Raw genomic sequence first — 19,527 nt, forward strand, 5'->3', positions numbered from 1 at the left:
CAAATTGATTTACTTTTACTACTTCGCCATAGAATTCTTCCAGACTTTAAGCAGAAATGAAAGAGCAGGGGGACCATTTAGTCTTATTGGAAGAAAAATAAAAATCAAGCTTCACTCTCTTATTTTAAATCAAAGTGATGATATTCATAAAAATTCTAAAGCTTTGCTGTATGATAATAGTTTAAAAATGTAAAAGTCATTTGGATTTCTTTATCAATTTTTTCTTTTTTCCCTCTGGTTTTATTTTCAAAAATTATGTGAAAGTTCTCATATATAACACAAATATTTCTTAAGTAGACCATAATGGATTTTGAGCTAGCATTTAGATAACATTTTCTGATCTTGGTTTATTGGAAAGATATGGAGGCCCATTGGAATGCATATTTTAAGTGCTTTAAAATATCTTATTTGTTGAATGTCAGCACTTATCATCAATCATCTTTATACAGATGAGGAAACTGAGGCATAACTAGGTTAAATAAGCCTCCCACAGTCTCATGGTTGTTGGGTATTGATCTGTTTCTAGAGCCTGTGCATTTATATGGCAGGATATGAACCGTTTTCATAAACATTTCATTTGATCCTGTTCTGTAAACTATTCAGATACTTTCCTTTTATGCATGATGTAAGACAGAGTTGTGTGTTTTTCCAAGCTTGCATAGCTAGTAAATGGGGACAATGAAACTAAAATCTCCAAGTTTGGAATCCTGATCCAGTGCTACACCCTCACATGCTAAGTAAAGAGGCAATGCTAATACTCACAAAAAGCAAAGAGTTCAGAAGTACAAAAGGATTTTCCTAGAATGAAAACAGCTCCTACCAAAACAAGAAGAACACAATGACATGTAGAAAAGCAGACAGACCAATTATGTAGAAACCCTTGGTGGTCAGAACCTGAATCCAAATGTATGCTTTATACCCAAGAAAGTTGTGGAAGATGTAGAAGGAGCAAGTATTTTGGAGGTGATTTGCATTTAGGATGACCTTGGAAAATCACTTCCTTGCATCAGTTTCCCTACCTGGAAATTGGGGAAAATCATACATGTCACTCCATGAGGTTTAAATGTTGGTTAAATTAATTATCATTTATAAAGTAGTAAAAATAGTACCTAATACAGTGATCACTCAGTGTGTATGTGGAGTGTGTGTGTCTGTGTGTCTGTGTGTGTGTAAAAGAGAGTTCATTTTTTTGCAGCTACAACAGAATACCTATGGTTTGGTAATTTATACAAAAAATAGTAATTTATTTATAACAGTTCCTGAAGCTGGAAGTACACAATGGAGGCACTGAATCTGGTGCCTAGTAAAGGCCTTCGTGTTTCTCATGGTGGAGGGTGGAAGGGCAAGAAAAGAGCATACTCTTGAAAGCCCTTATAGTAGGTAACTTAATCCAACAATGAAGGCAGAGCCTTTGTGATCTAAGTACCTTTTATCAGGCCCAACTCCAAATGCTGCTGAAATAGAGAATAAGATCTAACATAAATGTTTGCAGGGGGCTCCACAGCAGTTTGTATGTCAATGTTTTGTGTTTTTGTAAGTAATCTGTAATCTGAAAATTCAGAGTTAAAGAACTCTGTGCAATAAAGTTGAGCTTTGGAATTAGAAGATTCTATTGGATGTTATTTTTCAATAAGATGAGCCCCAGGCACAATTAAATTAGGATTCCTTAATACCTCAAAACTTCTTTTTATTGTTTGTAAAGAATGAATATGAGCTGGACACAGGGCTGTAATCTCAGAGGCTCAAGAGGCTGAGGCAGGAGGATCACGATTTCAAAGCCAGCCTCAGCAAAAGCAAAATGCTAAGTAACTCAGAAAGACCCTGTCTCTAAATAAAATACAAATTAGGGCTGGGGGTGTGGTTCAGTGGTTGAGTATAACTGAATTCAATCCCCACTACCAAAAAAAAATTTTAAAGTAAAAGGAATGAATATGCATCAACTTTAATCTCTTGGAAAATATTAATAGAGGACATTAAGGCAACCTGACAAAGAGACAATAGAATCTTTAAGTAGAGAGTTCTGTATATTAAAATACAGACTTTTATAAGAGATAGAGTACTGTTCTAAATTTTTCACCAGGGAAATTACATAATAACAATATGTAAGTTATTAAGTACTTCCTATGTGTCTGGCATTGTTCTAAATTTTTAGTTGTATTCATTCATTTAATCCTCAAATAATCAAATCATGTCTCGTAGCAAACAACTACCAATCTAGGCAATCTGGCTCATAAGAATGAACTTGTAACTACTCTTCTTGAGGGAGAGAAAGACAACAATATATGTAGGATAGATTAAAATGAGAAGAGAGCAGGGTGTGGTGGCACATGCCTGTAATCCCAGGAATTTGGGAGGCTGGAGGCAGAAGGATCATAAGTTCAAAGCCACGTCAGCAATTTAGCAAGAGCCTGCCTCAAAATGAAAACAAAATTAAAGGGCTGGGGATATGGCTCAGCTTCCCTGAGTATCCAACTTGCTATCCTTCTGCCTCAGCCTCCCAAGTAGCTAGGATTACAGGCATGCACCATGCCTTGCCAACACTTGCTAATTTTTGGAAAGTGTTACAGTGTACAAAATAAAAAGTGTGAGTTAAAGTAGTCATTATATGTTATGAAATACTGAGTTGAGCTATTTTATAGACTATTCACACATCTATATCAAATAGAAGGGGATATATAGTTCAGATCCTCTGAGAAACAGATTCTATGATGGAATTTCAAGAGCAAGGGTTCTAGGGGGAGATGCATGGGAAATTACAAGGGGGTGGTGGACAAAGAGTCTCAGACTATAGTGGATGTCTGTCACCTACGGAAAAAAAAGAGGAAGAAGACCTAAGTTTTAGGTCATCCAAGACTACTTGCAAAATTTTGTCTCAAAACAAAATTTGAAAAGAGCTGGGGATGTAACTCAGTGGTAGAGCACTTGCCTAGCAGGCATAAAGTCCTGGGTTAAACCCCTCACACTGCAAATTAAAAAAGAAAGAGTGAGTACTGGGAAGGAAGAGTTTCAGACTGCAGAGCAGTTCTTAGAGTCTCAGTAAAACTAATGGGGAACCCCAGAGTGTAGATCATCCATTTGAGGAGTTTTGCATTGGGCAAGAGTGGCTGGATTCTGGTTCTTTGTCCTTGCCCTGTCCATCATGGTCAGTTTGTAAAGGGCACCCTGGATCCTGAAGTGCAGCAGCTGGAATCTGTCTGCTCACTGCACTTTTGGCAGCAGGGATATCTGAGCAGACACTCTCCTGACTGCCACATTGGTGTAAACAAGAGTTTGCTAGTAGGGCAGAATAAAGTGTTTGCAACAGTTTATATTATGGTGTGCCATCCTCTCACACTCTGAGCTCTTTTCTCAGATGCTTAGGAAAGTTCTAACAGCCTATCCACCCCATTTATTTTCTTGCTTCATTTTATTACTTCTAAAACCACCTGTTTGGAGAAAGTCTTCCAAATTTGGATGTGATCCAGTTAAAGATACAGGGTTGGTTCCTTGTGATGTTATGACAGTATTCAAGTGACTGACTCCTTTGCTTTTCTTTTGAGCATAATTTGTTCACATGTTTAGTCAGCTTTTACCACAAAGACAACACATGTGAATATGAACATATGAAAGAGGTAGTTCCAGGAACTGCTTATGCTTTAGAAAGTCTATTGAGATTAGAATGCTTACTGAGATTGTAGCAGCTGAGGCTAGGAATTTAGACAGAGAATTGACTCTAAATGGCTTTATATGCCTTGCTATGAAATTTTATCTGAAATTGATGGAAAATCATGCAGAGATTTTATGCACAGGAGTGATGTGTTCAAATTCATGGTTGAGAAGCAGTAATCCGGTAGCAAAGTAAAAGAGAAAAGACAGACAAATAGAGACCAATTGGGAATTTTAAATAATCATCCAGGAGAGAAATGGAAGTAGAAACTGAATATTTAAGAAGATTTTGTGATTCACTTGATGTAGAAGGATGAGAATAGGGAGATAACAAGGTGACTTCATATTTAAGGTCTAGATCATTTATACTTGAAATGTTGTGATCTGGCACAAACAGAATCAGTATCACCTGAGACATCATAAGAAATGTATAGTCTCAGTCCCCATTCCAGACTGACTAAATGAAAACTGGTTTTTCTAAAAGATTTCTATATGGTTTGTACACATATGAAAGTTTGAGAAGCATTGTTCTAGATGAGGGGTCAGTAAATATTTTCTGTGATGAGCCAGGTAAATATTTTAGTCTTTGTGCACATAAGTCTCTGTTGCTGCTGCTCACTGTAGCATAAAATCATTCATACAGAAGAAATTATGTGGCTGTGTATCAGTAAAACTTTGGGACAATAAAATTTGAATTTCAAAGAATTTTCAGGTCACAAAAGTTTGTTCTTTGCACTTTTTACAATTGTTAAAAAATGTAGAGTAATTCTAAGTTTGCAGCTAAACTGACAGCACGTCAGTTTTGGCTCCTGGGCCATTTTTGCTGAGTTCTTCTCTCAGTGAATGAATGAGTAATGGGGCCACTTCAAAAGCTAGGCATGTGGGAGAGCTTGTTGGTGATAGGTGTTGAGGTCCATGAGTTAGGTATTACATTGCTCTTTTTTTTTTCTTTTCAATTTAGCTTCAATTTGTAACTGACAAATACTTTTTTATAGTTATGGAGCACAATGTTATGTTTGGATAAGCGTATACACTGTGAAATGATTATATCAATCCACTTAGCATGCCTATCATTTCACATACTTGTCTCTTTTTTATAGTGAGAGCATTTAAAATCTTGAAATGTACAATATGTTTTTATTAACTGTAGTGACTTTGCTCTGCAATAGGTTTTTGAAAACATAAAACATATTCTTTCTATCTAACTGGAGCTTTGTATACTTTGGTCAATTTGTCTCCATCCCCACCCCACAACCCTTCCCAGCCTCAGGAAGCCACGAATCCTCTCTGCAAGTCTGACTTTTTTTTTTTATTTAATTCCTTACAAAAGTGAGATGTGAAGCATTTGTCTTCTGTGTCTAACTGATTTTAATTAGCACAGTGTCCTCTAGGCTCATCCATATTGCTGCCAATGCAACACTACTTTTTAAACATCACATTTTATTGCGGGGGTGGGGGGGGAGCAAGCTTAATAAGAAGGCTTTCATTATTCCCTACTGTTCCTACTGGGACATTTTACCTGTTCTTTATATTCTTCTGATACCTTTTGGCTTATCCAACAAGTTTCTTGCTAATAAGGATAGAGAAAAGAAGTCTAGCACTTCCACACAGAAGGTATTCAGGGGTGTTGATTGAAGATGAAAGAGAGTATTTAATTCCTTATTCAATGCCTGTTTCATTTATTAATGAGGTAGAATAAATTTCAATCCAAATTATGGGAAATTTATTTATTTTTTACACTAAAGGAAAAATTCTGAAGTATCGAATCAAACATTAAAAAACATTTTAGGTAAAAGCAGAATACAGGGCCTCATTGACAAGCTCTGCTGCATATGTCAGACATGATGTGATGATACCTGTCCATTTCTTCTTTTATTCTCTTCGCCTTACAGCTTTTTCCATCTCTGGTGAAAATAGCCAAGTGGTAATGATTGCCATTTCAGCCGCAGTGGCCATTATTCTCCTCACTGTCGTCATATATGTTTTGATTGGGAGGTGAGTTCTTGTCTCATTGACTGAGTTCTTTGACCTGCTTTTCTTGCCGCACTTGATTGCTGTAAAATTTTGGTATGGTCAATAAAGTCTTTTTTATCAAATAACAATGTTAGCATTTGTATTCTGGGTCTTTCCTTTTCTCCTCATTTTCTTTTTTCCTTTCCTCTTAGTTTTGATTTTCTTTTTTCCATTAATTCCTGTGCCTACTCTCCAAGCATACCACTTCTCTCTTTTGACCCCACTCCGAGTGTCTGTCTTCTTTTTCCAATTATCCCCTCCCACTTCAATAACCCTAGATTTCCTGGACACTTTCTCACCAAAAATACTGGCAGCACTACATGGCACTAATCATTACCATTGGAGACTTCACCCTTCATTCATTCTAACAGTAGTTGTTAAAAAATACTATAAACACATTCTAAGGCCATTATAAAAACTGAGCTGTAGGGGTCTGCACAGCAGGGAAGCCACTCTCCATATCTCCTCATTAGGCAGTTTTCTAGGGTCCCCAGGAAAAGAGGCTTTCTACCTAGGATTTGGAGAATGTGAAGTCAATAAACTTTCACTAAAGCATTTAATTGTTTGAGGAAAAAGCTTTACTTTTTTGTGCCTTGCATATTCTGATCATAGATAATCGTTTTTTAAAGCATTTTTTTTCCCTTATGTGTTCTGTTCCCTTGATTTACCTCTAGGTTCTGTGGCTATAACAAATCAAAACATGGTGCGGATGAAAAAAGACTTCACTTTGGGAATGGGCACTGTAAGTTTCTAAACTTGGTTTTGTTTTAGCATTTTAGTTTTAACAGTTGTTGATTTATAATTGGATAGCTTCCCCCTTGACAAAGAGAATTCAAAAGTAGTTTTATGGAAAAATAGAGTAAATTAAATTTATTTTAGAAGAAGGAAATTCATGGCTTTGCATTAAGCAATTTTTACATGGCTACATTTCAGCATACTTAAGTTAAAGTGAAGGGTAACCTGTGGTTTATATTCAAATAATGCACATGATGAGCAGTAAGAACTGTAGTCAGCTCTGCGTGGCTGAAATGCAAAGCGTATCTTCAATTTCCTTATTACTAGTCCTTTGCTAAAATCTAAATGGAATATTTTTCTCTTCCTAACTGCCAAATAAATATAAACAACCTCTGTTTATGTGAAATGCTTTCCTCCATTTTATCAACCAACCAAGAAAGAGCTTGAGAATAAACTATTTATTTTGGAGTTATATGATATCCAACTGGTAGACAAGCCAGCACTTTTCCACTTTTCCTTCTCATTTTAAACCAACCAATTTTGTGTATTTTAATATTCTCTAAAGTAATACTCTTTTTAGGTAACTAAGTGTTTACATCAAAAAAAAAAAAAAAGACTCATTTTCTTTTCCTTCTGGTGAAACAAATCGTTCCAGGTGTTTTGTTTTTCAGAACTATGGCTCTGCTCAGTGTGGCAATTACTAATCAGTGGCCTTAAAAGGAATAACATGTTCTTACAGCAGGAAATTAGTACAGACTACACTCATGCTCATGTGCACTAAAATATCTCAATGCAGCTAATGTCGTCTTATAAGCATTTGCTGGCATTTACTATTGCCTCCTAAAATTACTTTCAGATCAACATGGTACTTCCTGTAAGCCTTTGTATTTATATCTAAAAAATGATAACTTTGGTTATAAGCTAAGTTAAATTTGATTATTTGTTGCTAATATCTAGGATGCATGGGGTAGCTTAAAAAGGAAGTTAAAAAGAAAAAGAAGTATTTGCTAAAATGTAAAGTTGTGTGAGATGAAACAATGTAAAAGTTTGCAGAATCATTGTTTTTTCTGTCCGTCTCTTGCAATCATTATGGGAAAATCCACAAAAAAGCCAAAGTGCTATGATCTTAATATCAATGACACATCGATCCAAATTAGTTACATTATCAGCACAGAAGTCATAGAAGAGTGCATAAACAAATTATAGAATACTTGTTTTCCATTTTTTGTCCCCACTGGTCCAAAGAATCTATCACCATCCCCATGCATAAATTAGAATAATTATATTCTTTGGAATTAAATCCCTCTTAGAGTTGGACACTGATAAACATTATCATTACAGAAAGATGATGCTGATTTACTTAATTTTATGAGAATTATAAGTCTTCTGAATATGGTGCTTTGATAAATTCCTGCAGAGCAATCATGAACAAGTTCATGTGTCTCCTGTTGGTTTTTATGGTGCAGTTAGTTGAAATTTTAATTTTTAATGGAGAATCCTCATGATAGACTAACAACAACAAAAATAAAGACATTTTATCCTGGCTTCAGAAAACATAAAGTAACTTATATGCATTCATAAACTTCGTGCCTCTCGAAACTACAGCTGGTTTATTTCAGACCATTTATTTGGTATTACTTTAAAAAGCTCTAGCTATGAACTATTCCCTCCAGCCTTATTACAAATCCTATAATATTGCTTCAAAAGAAACAAAATGTGTTTCACCTTCTGAGATCCTGTCCCCCTGCCCTTTCTGGCTGGACCTTTTTACATTTTTGCTATCCTTGGGGCAACACATGCTGGTAAAATGGAAATGTAAATTATTGTGTTTGCACAAAACGAGCTGTAAAGTAGTGCAGCTTAACACGTGTGCATGTGTTTATTATCTGGGTTTCATGACAGAGCCCAGCTACTCTGTATGCTGCCCTTAATTATTGGTGTGAAGGGATTATGTGCCTTGCAACCTCAGTCTCCTGAGTCCCGGAACCTCTGGGGCAAGCAGTTAAAAATCAGCAGCCAAGCTCCCATGGTGAACAGACCATTTTACTTGGGGTATGTGTGTTTGTATTTGTATCCCACACACACACACACTCAATGTCATCTGGAAGGAAAAGCAATTTGCCTTATTTTAATTACTAGAAGTGAATATGACTGACTTGGGGGGAGGTGAGTATACACTTCTCAAATAAGTAATAGAGATATTCTCTAAGGCTGATTGTTACTAAAGGATAACTCTAACAACACGTTTGATGGCTTTGTAAAGTTAGTGCTTTAAAAAATATCTGAGATGGAGCAGTCAATACATTTCATATACTTTGTAAATTCTGATGCCAACAAATCTCCTTGAATTGATTTTCTTAAATTCTGCAAGGTAATTAATTATTTCAGTAATTATTTACCAAAAAAAAAATAATTGCACTTAATGTTTAAAGGGTTACTTTTTATTTTTTCCTGGAAGAGACTGCTAGAATTTTTTAACCTTACTTTTAAATCAGTAGAGGTATATCAAAATATAATATAGCCTCATTAACCTCATGTGTCTATATTAACATGTAACCAAACAGACTAAACTAATCTAACAAGACTTTGCCTCTTAAAATATTTTAGTAATTCTGTGGTTAATTGTAAATTTTTTTCTTACCCCAAAGCAAGAAATGTATGATAGCTTTCCTTAATCTGTGCCTTGCTTCAAGAGTAAAATGTTTTATTACTGATAGTTATTTAGTGTAATAATAGCAACGTATAATAGATCTCTGTGTTGAAGGATGACTCTGCTGTTTTCATAAAAGAGTAAGTCAACTTTTTATTGCTAAGCACCTGAGAAAATCAATTTAGAGGATGAAGAATTTACATTGGCTTAGTTTCAGAGGTTTCAATCCATGGTCAGCTAGCTCTGTTCCTTTTGGGCCTGAGGTGAGGCAAAACATCATGGCGGAAAGAGGACTGCAACACAGTTGCCTACTTCTTCATGGGGGTGAGGGGGAGATGGGCTGGGGATGAGATATGCCCCTACCCAGTAACCCACCTTTCCTAACTAAGCTCTACTTCCTAAAATTTCCATCACCTCCAATATCACTAGCAACTGGGGAACAATCCTACAGCACATGAGTCTTTGGGGGACATTTATGATTCAAATTATAACAACATGAAAGAAGTAGGCAAATTATCTGTCAGCTTAAAATAAATGACATTTGTGAGCCCAAACTCTAAAACTGAGAAACCTCAATAATATTAATAGTTATAAATAGGAGTAGGGATGTGACTTAGTGGTAGAGCATTTTCCTAGCATGTGCCAGGCCTGGGTTCCATCATAAGCACCCAGGGGAAAACTGTAAATAAATATTAACAATGAAAATACTAAATACAAAAATAATCACCATTATTCATTGATCACTAAGTACTTGACAAGCATTTGTGTAGTAAATTTTCTCCTTGCCATACGAGCTTAGCTATCCAAGCCAGAAAAACCCCCCTAAGTGGAGTTCTCATTTTAAAAGCTCCATCGTTAGTCCTTTGCTCAAAGCACAAGCCAATACTTAAATTTCCACATTCCCGTGGGATGCTGACTTACTAGATAGTGGTGTCTTTTCAAATTATCCACACCATGCCTCAGGCTGGAGGGTGCTGCTCTCCTATAGCAGCAGCCTGGACACCAGAGAAGCAGCAAGGTGCATTATCAGCCTTTGTTCTGCATCCCAGTTTGCTCCCTCACCCTCCCATTCCAGTTCTGCTGCCCCAAAGTCATCTGTAGAAGGAGCTGAGGAAAACAGTTTTTACATCTGTCCCTGAGAGTCACTCGTTCTTTTATTGTGCCAAAGGCTTTTTAGGACAACTGATGACAGTGGCTTAGTACAAAAGACAAAATTGACTCAAAAGTATCATTGGTCAATAGAGTGTTCAGTTGCCATTCTGTTCATGAAATCTTCCATTATAAAGCAATATTGAAAACTATAATGTCTGATTTTATTTGTTGAGTTAAAAAAAAATTCTTCAATAACTTATGTAATGAATGAAAAATATATAACTATTAAGCATCCATGTTCCCTGCTAAAGCATTGTTATCAATGTTACCAAGATTAAAAGTATAATTGGGCTGGGGTTGTGGCTCAGCAGTAAGTAGAGTGCTCGAATAGCATGTGTAAAGCCCTGGGTTCAATCCTCAGCACTGCATAAAAATAAATAAATAAAATAAAGGTATGTGTCCAACTACCACTAAAAAATAAAGATTTTTTTAAAAAAAAGTACAATCAAAATTATTAGTAGATCTACAGTGAGACTTAAACTGCAGTTTTCATTAATGACAATCGTTTTATGAAATTTAACTGATCTCATCAAACTGAGATTTCTTTCAGAAATAATTCCAAGTTATCTGAGTTATTTTTCTAAATGATAGCAAGTTCACTGGTATCATTTGTCTTTAATATTTTAATTACAGAACATCAAGAAAAATTTCACCTTCAGAAAAATTTAATAAATAAATCTATAATAAGGGAGATTAGTATCTAATAAATAATTAGTATCTAATAAATTAGTATCTAATAAATATATACATAATTTATGTTTAGAACATACTTTCTTATCACAGTTATTAAGCTTATAAAAAATGCTTATATTGCCTTTATGTCAAAAAGCTACATAAGATTTTAGCTGATGGATAGTATATTAGTGTGTCTATACCCATACCCACAGATGAAAGTTGATCAATAATTTCAGTAGGTGATTTTGATTGTGAATATCCATAAAAGCTATATAGTATCAAACAGTTGATTTACCCTTTTAAGATCTACTTTCTTATATGTCAATTCTCCTTCTAGTGTCTTTGCAGAGAAAACTCCTCATGTGGCTCTTTATCTTTCATTGTGAATAAGTTTTCTTAAATTTTAAACATGGGGGTCAAAAATCTCAGTTTCTATTATTTTTTATTATTATTTCTATTATTTTAGTTTATTCACAGAAAAAACTAAGATTTGTTGTACCATATTGGGACGGAGAATTTTTTAGCCAATATTTTATCATAAAATTTGCTCAGTTTAAAGTTTTATAAATCTCACTAAAATAATGCCTTTTCCCTTAAACAGTAAAACTTCCAGGTCTCAGAACTTATGTTGACCCACATACTTATGAGGACCCGACACAAGCAGTTCATGAGTTTGCTAAGGAATTGGATGCCACCAACATATCCATTGACAAAGTTGTTGGAGCAGGTAAGTACCTCAATAATCCCACTACTGACCTAGGATGGTAATCACAAGTTTACAATAAGAATGCTACCTGAGATTGATCAGTTTTTGTTGCCTGAGTATATTGCAAGGGAAAGTGGCATTTCAGATTTCATGATCAAAGACAGGCAACAAATAAAAGGGGTATTTAATGGTAAATAATGATTTCAAAGGTGCCAGACTTACAGACTCTCAGACCTGGCTGCCTTTTATTTATTGAATTTCAGAGGCGGCAGCAGCCATGACTCAGTCTTCTATGGCCACGCTGATCATGTGTCATAAAGCTATTTGACTAAGTAGGGGTAACAGGATAAAAGTGTGTCTCACTTTAAACATGTGTGGGAATTGAAATTTATTTTTGAATTTCAATATCTACTTTGGAATTAAAAGAGCAAACAACAAAAAATAAAACCCTGACACACTTTGCATAATTTTTATCATAGCTATTTTGAAAGCATATTTTAAGTAACAGGAACTACTTCATTTTAATACTTTCTTGACTTTATATAGTAAATTTATTTGGATTAAAGTTGTCTTTATGCATACTTTTTATTCTAATCATTAAATTCAGTTAACTCAATTATACATTTATTATCAAAAATCCATGGGGTGATTAGTAATAGAAGTTGCATTTTTCTAATACAAATTTCAGCTATGTATTGAATAATGGTATTTTATGTATTTGCACACAACACATGGATAACATAATATATGGCAACATGCATAAAAATAAAACCACTATTCAAAAGCAAAAATGAACTATGCTCAATAACAAAGAGATTTGCATCATCATCTCACCCTTTAATATTTCTATCAGAACAAAACTAGTTATGTTGATGAGTGAGAATCTGAGGAATTAACTCATTAAATTATGCATAACCTATTATATCACACTTTCTGCAAGTACTATATTTATATATTTATGACTGATGCTTCTTTGCACAAATGTGCATGTAATTGCCTCTATGGTTTCTGTATGCCACAACAATATTTAAAATTCAAGCAATAGTTTGTATGCAAAAGGGAAAATTTGAGTAATTTATATTGTCTAAATAAAATGATAATTTTCTAAAGCTTCTTTTCTGATTTTCTTCACGTCTTATTCTCTTAAAAACTCACATGTACAGGCAATATTAAAATATGAAACCAGTGCTCAAGAAAAGGAAACTGAAGTAGGCTCTTCTTTCTTTACCATCTAAGATCAGATCACATACACTTTCACCGTGCTTCTAACCTAGTTCCAAAGCAGACATATGTCAATTACTCTGTTTCATGGGTGCAGTCCTGCTTCGTGCTCTGGGATGCAGAAGGTTTTGTCTGGCTGGTTTTAATGCTGCCCCACAAGAGTGCACTGTTCTCTAGAATGGGAACTGCAGTAGCACAAATTGCATGAGGTCTTTGCACTCTTAACTGGAGGCTAATAGAAGATAAAAAACTCACTTATACTCAACCAGTGTCCAGAAGGCCAGACAGACATCACTGCAACCTTGGAATCTGAAGCCCCCTGCACTGGTAAAAGATTTATGCAAAGTCGTATTGACAGAGCCAGATAGCCAGAACACAGAGTTGTGACAAAGCACACTTATGAAAAATTGTATCTGATAAATGATAAATGTGATAAGCAGAGGTCAACTTACACTGAAGCACTTAATAATCCCCAATGCTCATTAAGGATCAGAAAAATATCTTCTTTGTTCTTTCTCTCTTCAGATATATTTGTGAATAATCAGACATATGGCCCATATTCAGGCTTTTGCAGAATATATTTGTATTTACTATACTCAGAGCAATAAAGCTATGACTATACGATTCACAAATTGGTACATCTTTAAGGTCGGTTAAATATAATGCAATATGTAACACACATACAACTCTAGACTGCTTGGACTAGCTTTGGAGAGTTGGTCATTACAAGATAGAATATAGAATTGCAACTTTAAAAGTTACCAATATCTTAACTTGTTTTAGTAACATTTCAAATATATACTAAAATAGGAAAAATTGTATAATAATATAATGAATGTGGATGTGCCAATTTCTATAACAATACTTTCAAGAAAAATTAACTCATAATAATCTTTCTAATTTATTTTTGTTTACTTTTGTGGTAACAGGAATGAAACCTAGGGTTTCCCACATGGTAGGTAAGGGATTTATCTCTGAGTTACACTATAGCCCTTCATGCTAAACTTGTTTTATGAATATTTACCTACATTTTAACCTTTTTAGTCTTAAAAAATAAATTTATGTATGTTATTTATAAAAATGTTTAACAATTATATTAAATTAAATAGCAACCATATTTTATTCTTAGAATAAACATTTTAGATGAGGACAGTAATTTCACAGTTAATTAAATTTATAGAAAGAATATATGTATACATATGGTGTGTCTGTCTGTCTGTCTGTCTATGTGTGTGTTGTGTGTGTATTATGTATGGGGGTTGGTTCTCTAATTTTCCGTGAGAGATTTTATATAGATTAATAAGTGATACAGAAATTCTTACTTAAATGTTTGATCTTGAGAAAAATCACACCCATAGTGCATATGACAAAATAAAATTGAGCCATGAATTAACTATCTTAAAATAGCAATTTTGTTTTAGTGAGGAATTAATTAATAATGATTAAAATTCCTAGTTTTATTCCTTAATCCAATCACTTTTCAAGTTTAAAGCCTGAAAATTTCTGAAGAAAATATTTATTATGCCTTTAATTTACATGATACTTAACTTTATTAGCCCTTTCAGCTAAGTATTACTGTCTCCATTTCAACAGATGAGAAAAAAAAAATAACTGAGCATTGGAATGACTAAGGTCACACAAAAATGAGAAACCATAATGTGAATCTGATGCTTTTATATTCAAAGCCCAGTCTGGAAACTAAAGCACAGCAGTGCCTTTTTAGGATTGTTGTGAGGATTAAATGAGGTAGTTCAGGTACAACACTCCCGTGAAACATAAGCTGTGTTCAGTACATATTTTTATTATGCTTCTCTCAGTAAAGTAGTCAAGAGTGGGCTCTTACACTAGTGTCAGAGAGGGTGATTCTACTTAAACAAGAGAAGGGTATTTTTTTCCATTTTAAATATAATAAGGGTAATTTTTATATTGTATATCTTAAATCAAAATACCCATTTTCACAAGCATACCTATTTTTAAGGGAAAATAAAAAGTTCTACATGTACTAGAGTGCCAAAACCAAAAACAAACAAACAAATGACAAAACACAATATGTGGTAGCTGTGATTTTAGTTAGAAATGTTAGAATATAAATTTTCATTCTTATAAAAAGTTTCCTTCTTGCAGAGTAATTGAAAAAATATAAAACTTTGTTAGATGGAAATATTGGGAATTATGTTTGCCCACTCTTTCTAAACTTTCTCAGCACAGTACTTTTAAATTAATGTAAAGATAATGAAATTAATACTTAATATATCTATCTTATATATTGGTGATGTTTTCTCGTATATATCTGATCAAACAATCACTTACTAATTTTTAAAATTTAGCTTTACTGAAACACCATTTTGTGAGTTTTGAAGCAGGTATACATATGTCATTTCTAGGTGTTTCACTTAGAGATTATATTTGACTCACTTGAATTTTAAGTTCCTGCCATTTATCTCTCTAGTGAGGCAAAATGTTTCTTACAAAATGCTTACCTTTACAGATATTTGTGCACTGTAACACTGTCATGGTTTGGATTTGATGTGTCCCTCAAAATCTCACATGTAAGACAATTCAAGAAAGTTCAGAGGAGAAATTATTGGATTGTGAGAATCTTAACCCAATCTTAACCCTGATAGGGATTACCTGTATGATAACTGAAGGCAGGTAGGATGTGGCTGGAGGAGGTGGGTCCCTGGGGCTGTGAATTTGGAGTATATATTTTATATTTGGAGAGTGAAGTCTCTCTCTGCTTCCTGATCACCACGTGAATTGCTTTCCTCTGCCACCCAATCACACCATGATAATTTGCCTCACCTTGAGCCCCAAAGGAATGGAGCCTAGACCTCTGAAATTCTGAACCCTCAAATAAACTTTTCCTCCTCTACAGTTGTTCTGTTCAGGTCCTTCAGTCATAGCAGCAAAAAAAAAAGCTGACTGAAACAGACATAAAACTTATCATCACCACCATCACCTTAACTCTCTTCTATTAATATAGAATTTGACATTTTAAAAAGCACCTTTGTATTCATTTGTCCATTCTATCTAAACAGCAACTCTTAAGAGGTGGATAGATGATTTAATCTTCTTAAGGTGCATCTGAACTCCAAGAAGTAAATAGACCAGCACTTAGATGTCACTTACTGCATGTTTGGCACTGTTCCAAGGGATCTACATACATTGCTTCCTTTAATTTATAACCATCATATGAAGTAGATAACAACTGGTATACTTACGTTATAAATAAGAAAATGGAAACACAGAGAGGTTAAGATATCCACTTAAAATCACAAAGCTAATAGGGAGCTGAGAATATTTAGATCCTAGGTAATTGGACTCCAGGATTCATGCTCTTAACCATGCTTTTGTACTATCTCTTCTGTTAACTGACAAGTGATATGTCAGTAAATAATGATGACATGCAAATTCCAAAACATAATCCTTTTTACCAGGTAATAATGACAGAACTTTAGTTAAAAAATTAAAGTTTATTATGAATACCTTTTATGGTTTTCTCAAACTTAATGTTTGTACAAAGTGAACTGGAGCTCTCTGGTAATGTTCAGATAATCCTATGTAAGAAAAAGACTATTACTCTTGCTTATTGATTCTGACAATGATTTCCTGGTAACTCACCATAGTAACTCTCCTTCTTATAGTATTTCCACAACTTCGTATGTATTCTCTCTTGGAATTAGCAAAATCAGTAAACTTTTGCAGGTTCTGCTCCCCACTTCTCTCCAGAATCCTACAGAACAGGATAGCTGGAAAATGGTTATCTTTTCCCTACTTCTTCAAAGAGAGGAATCTAGTGCTGTCTTGTATACCATCACCTCTCTGTGTTTTTCACAGTGATTGCTACATTGTTGCCAGCTGATAGGTGTTTGTCAAATGAGTGCTTCAGTGAGTGCTTTTGGACTGTAACTTACTTTGCCAAGTTGCAGCATGAGTCATAGAGTTGGAAACTAAGAAAGGGTTAAGATAGAGCAAGTTTCCTGAAGAGAGGAAAATCATTTGTAGTCATGCAGTTGGTAAAGCCACAGGACATACCTCTACTTTTGTGAGGCAAACCACTTAGTAAGATTGGAAAAAAAAAAATGGGGGGAGAGTCATTTCACTTCTCTCCGAGATATAGGGTATGAAGGTCATAGAAATCTCAAAGTGAAAAGATGAGACCAAGAAAATTATTTAAGTCTATAGACATCCAAAAATGTCTATAATATTGATTATGTACTTAACCTATTTCAGAAAGAAAAAAAATTCTCAATACTGGAAGTCATTTTTAATGTGGTGCACAAGAGATCTAACAATCCACATACTATTAAGAGTTGTGAACAAGGAGTATTCTATGGGTAGCGCTACACTACCTGTGTCTGTCATTAAGGCAGCTGTGGGGACCGAAAAATGAATGTGACACATCTCTGTGGAAGCTCAGAATCTTGTGACAGAGTGACTGGCAAATCTCAATAGCAATGTATATTGATGGAGGGAAGGCAAAGCCCATCCTGTTCTGGCAATTTATATCAAAGAGATTAGCAACACCACACATTCAACCCAGTCTGGATTAATTGTACATTTAGGACATCTTCTTCATGGAGAACACAGAATCTAAAAATCGTTTTTATAGTGATTCTTTCTATTAAGACATGCTATGTTTTATTTGATACTGTCCTATTATTATTCTCCCAGAAGCCCAGATAACTTTATAGCTGGTATGGCCATCATGCAACACACCAATAGTCCAATAAAATGAATTGATAGCAGATGCTTTCATTCTCATTTTCACAGAGCCTGAGTATATACACAAATTGGATATCTTGGTGAAAAAAAAGAATAGTCAAAAACATATGAAGTTCAATCCAATGTTTAACCCATAATATCTGTGCTTGCCTGTTGATTATTCTGGAATATTGTTAGCTCTTACCACAAAGGGTGAAGAGTTTGATAGATAACAGCTTTCAACTTTCCTCTTGTTTTTTTTTTTTTTTTTGGTATCACATTTTTCATAGTGTGACACTTAAAAATATATGGAGCTTTTCTGACAAGGTCCATTTTCCCAGTGGGATGTGGATAAATAATTTGGAGGTCTACTGTACATCTTTTGGGTCAAAACATAGGTATTGCAGTAAAATTATTTAAAGCACACAATTGTTCTATAGTGATAATTTTTTATTATATAATTCCTTACATTTTGCTTTTCTTCTTCTGCATTTTAACAGGTGAATTTGGTGAGGTATGCAGTGGTCGCTTAAAACTTCCTTCAAAAAAAGAGATTTCAGTGGCCATCAAGACCCTGAAAGTGGGCTACACAGAGAAACAGAGGAGAGACTTCCTGGGAGAAGCAAGCATCATGGGACAGTTTGACCATCCCAACATCATTCGATTGGAAGGAGTTGTTACTAAAAGTAAGTAAAGTCACAAGACCTGCTTTTATGTGTATTGAGCAGAGGTGGTTTAAGCCCCAATTCAATAATTTAAAAATTTTTATTTTTTTTTTCATGACTATCTTTAATTCTGGAACTGGTGTGTAACTCAGTGGTAGAACACATGCTCAGCACATGAAATCCTTGGTTCAGTCTCTAGTACAACCAAAACCAAAATGAAAGAGAAAGTATCTTTAGTTTATTATCTTTAAACTGATCATAAAAAAGATCAGTTTAGGATTAAAATGCCTTTCTTTGACCATAGAGCTAAAGTATTTAACTAGTAGTATATTGTCAATGTTAGTCTACATTTTAAAAATCTTGGGAAAAAAAATGAGAGGTTGAGCTATTTAAATATGCTGATTCAAAAAGAGTCAAAGAGGGAATTGTGAAAATGTCCTAGAATATAGAGTTGTGAGGTAAAACAATGACTCAGTTTCCACAGGACTTCTAGCTAGATCAGCTGTGTCTTTTACTGTTCACCAGCTTCATTTCAGCTTCCAGATCTTTGCCCTCTTAACCCTCAGCATTTAGGAAAATTATAGGCGTCTTGGGAATGCTTCTGAGCTGTAAAGATTGGAATCACTGTAGACCCAAGGCCTTTTTTGGTTCTCTGTAGATTTCAAATTGTTCTAATCTAGAGTCCCAGGTGGATTCTTGACTGCTCTGGGGAAGCTCTGGCTCACAGCCTGTGATAGAGATCTGAATTTATTTCCATGATGGTTTCTCCAGCCAAGCTCAAAAGGGATCCCGTGAGGCATATCTGTGATTTTTGGATCCAATCCCAATGGAAACCTCTTGAGAATGCTCTGGGACTTTTTTTCCTCAGGATTGTAGAGCCCAGGATGAAGAATAAGTGAAATTGGCAGCAGACTCCTTACAGTGAAAGACAACATATGGCAGGGAATTTGGCATCCTTTAGGGGATAATTCATTGGCACCATATTTACATGCTCTATGGTTACCAACAGACATTATTCATTATGTTTTTTCACAATGTTATTTTTCTTTAATATTACATATAGCACTTTCCAAATGGCACTAATACCTATTCTCATGTTAGTGTGACTAAAAGGGCATTTCCTTCTTCATGAGGGCATGGTATAATTGAAATATACTTTGATTTCCTTTTGAGTTCTCATATAAAATAAACAGAATAAAGAACTTAACAATGTGGAATGATTTAACCATTGACTATGCCCATGTTAACTCTTATAAGAAGTATGTCTTTCTTGCCTCTGGACTTCTAAAAATCAGACAGTTTTAGTAGTAATGCTGAAATATTTCTGATGATTTTTTTCTTTTTAAAATTAATAATTAATT

The 19,527-nt window shown here is 34.6% G+C and overlaps 1 protein-coding gene across 1 annotated transcript in view; it reads left to right on the forward strand.

The window, feature by feature from the left end:
• Epha3 (EPH receptor A3) overlaps positions 1-19,527 on the forward strand; it is a 340,539-nt gene that overhangs the window by 272,044 nt on the left and 48,968 nt on the right. Inside the window, exons 8-11 of the mRNA XM_076868941.2 lie at positions 5,538-5,640; positions 6,333-6,400; positions 11,472-11,597; positions 18,002-18,187. Of these exons, the coding sequence (XP_076725056.1) occupies positions 5,538-5,640; positions 6,333-6,400; positions 11,472-11,597; positions 18,002-18,187 (483 nt within the window). The remainder of the gene's footprint in view (positions 1-5,537; positions 5,641-6,332; positions 6,401-11,471; positions 11,598-18,001; positions 18,188-19,527) is intronic.

This window comes from Callospermophilus lateralis, chromosome 10, assembly GCF_048772815.1.
Source record: "Callospermophilus lateralis isolate mCalLat2 chromosome 10, mCalLat2.hap1, whole genome shotgun sequence".
In the NCBI taxonomy this organism is placed as follows: domain Eukaryota; kingdom Metazoa; phylum Chordata; class Mammalia; order Rodentia; family Sciuridae; genus Callospermophilus; species Callospermophilus lateralis.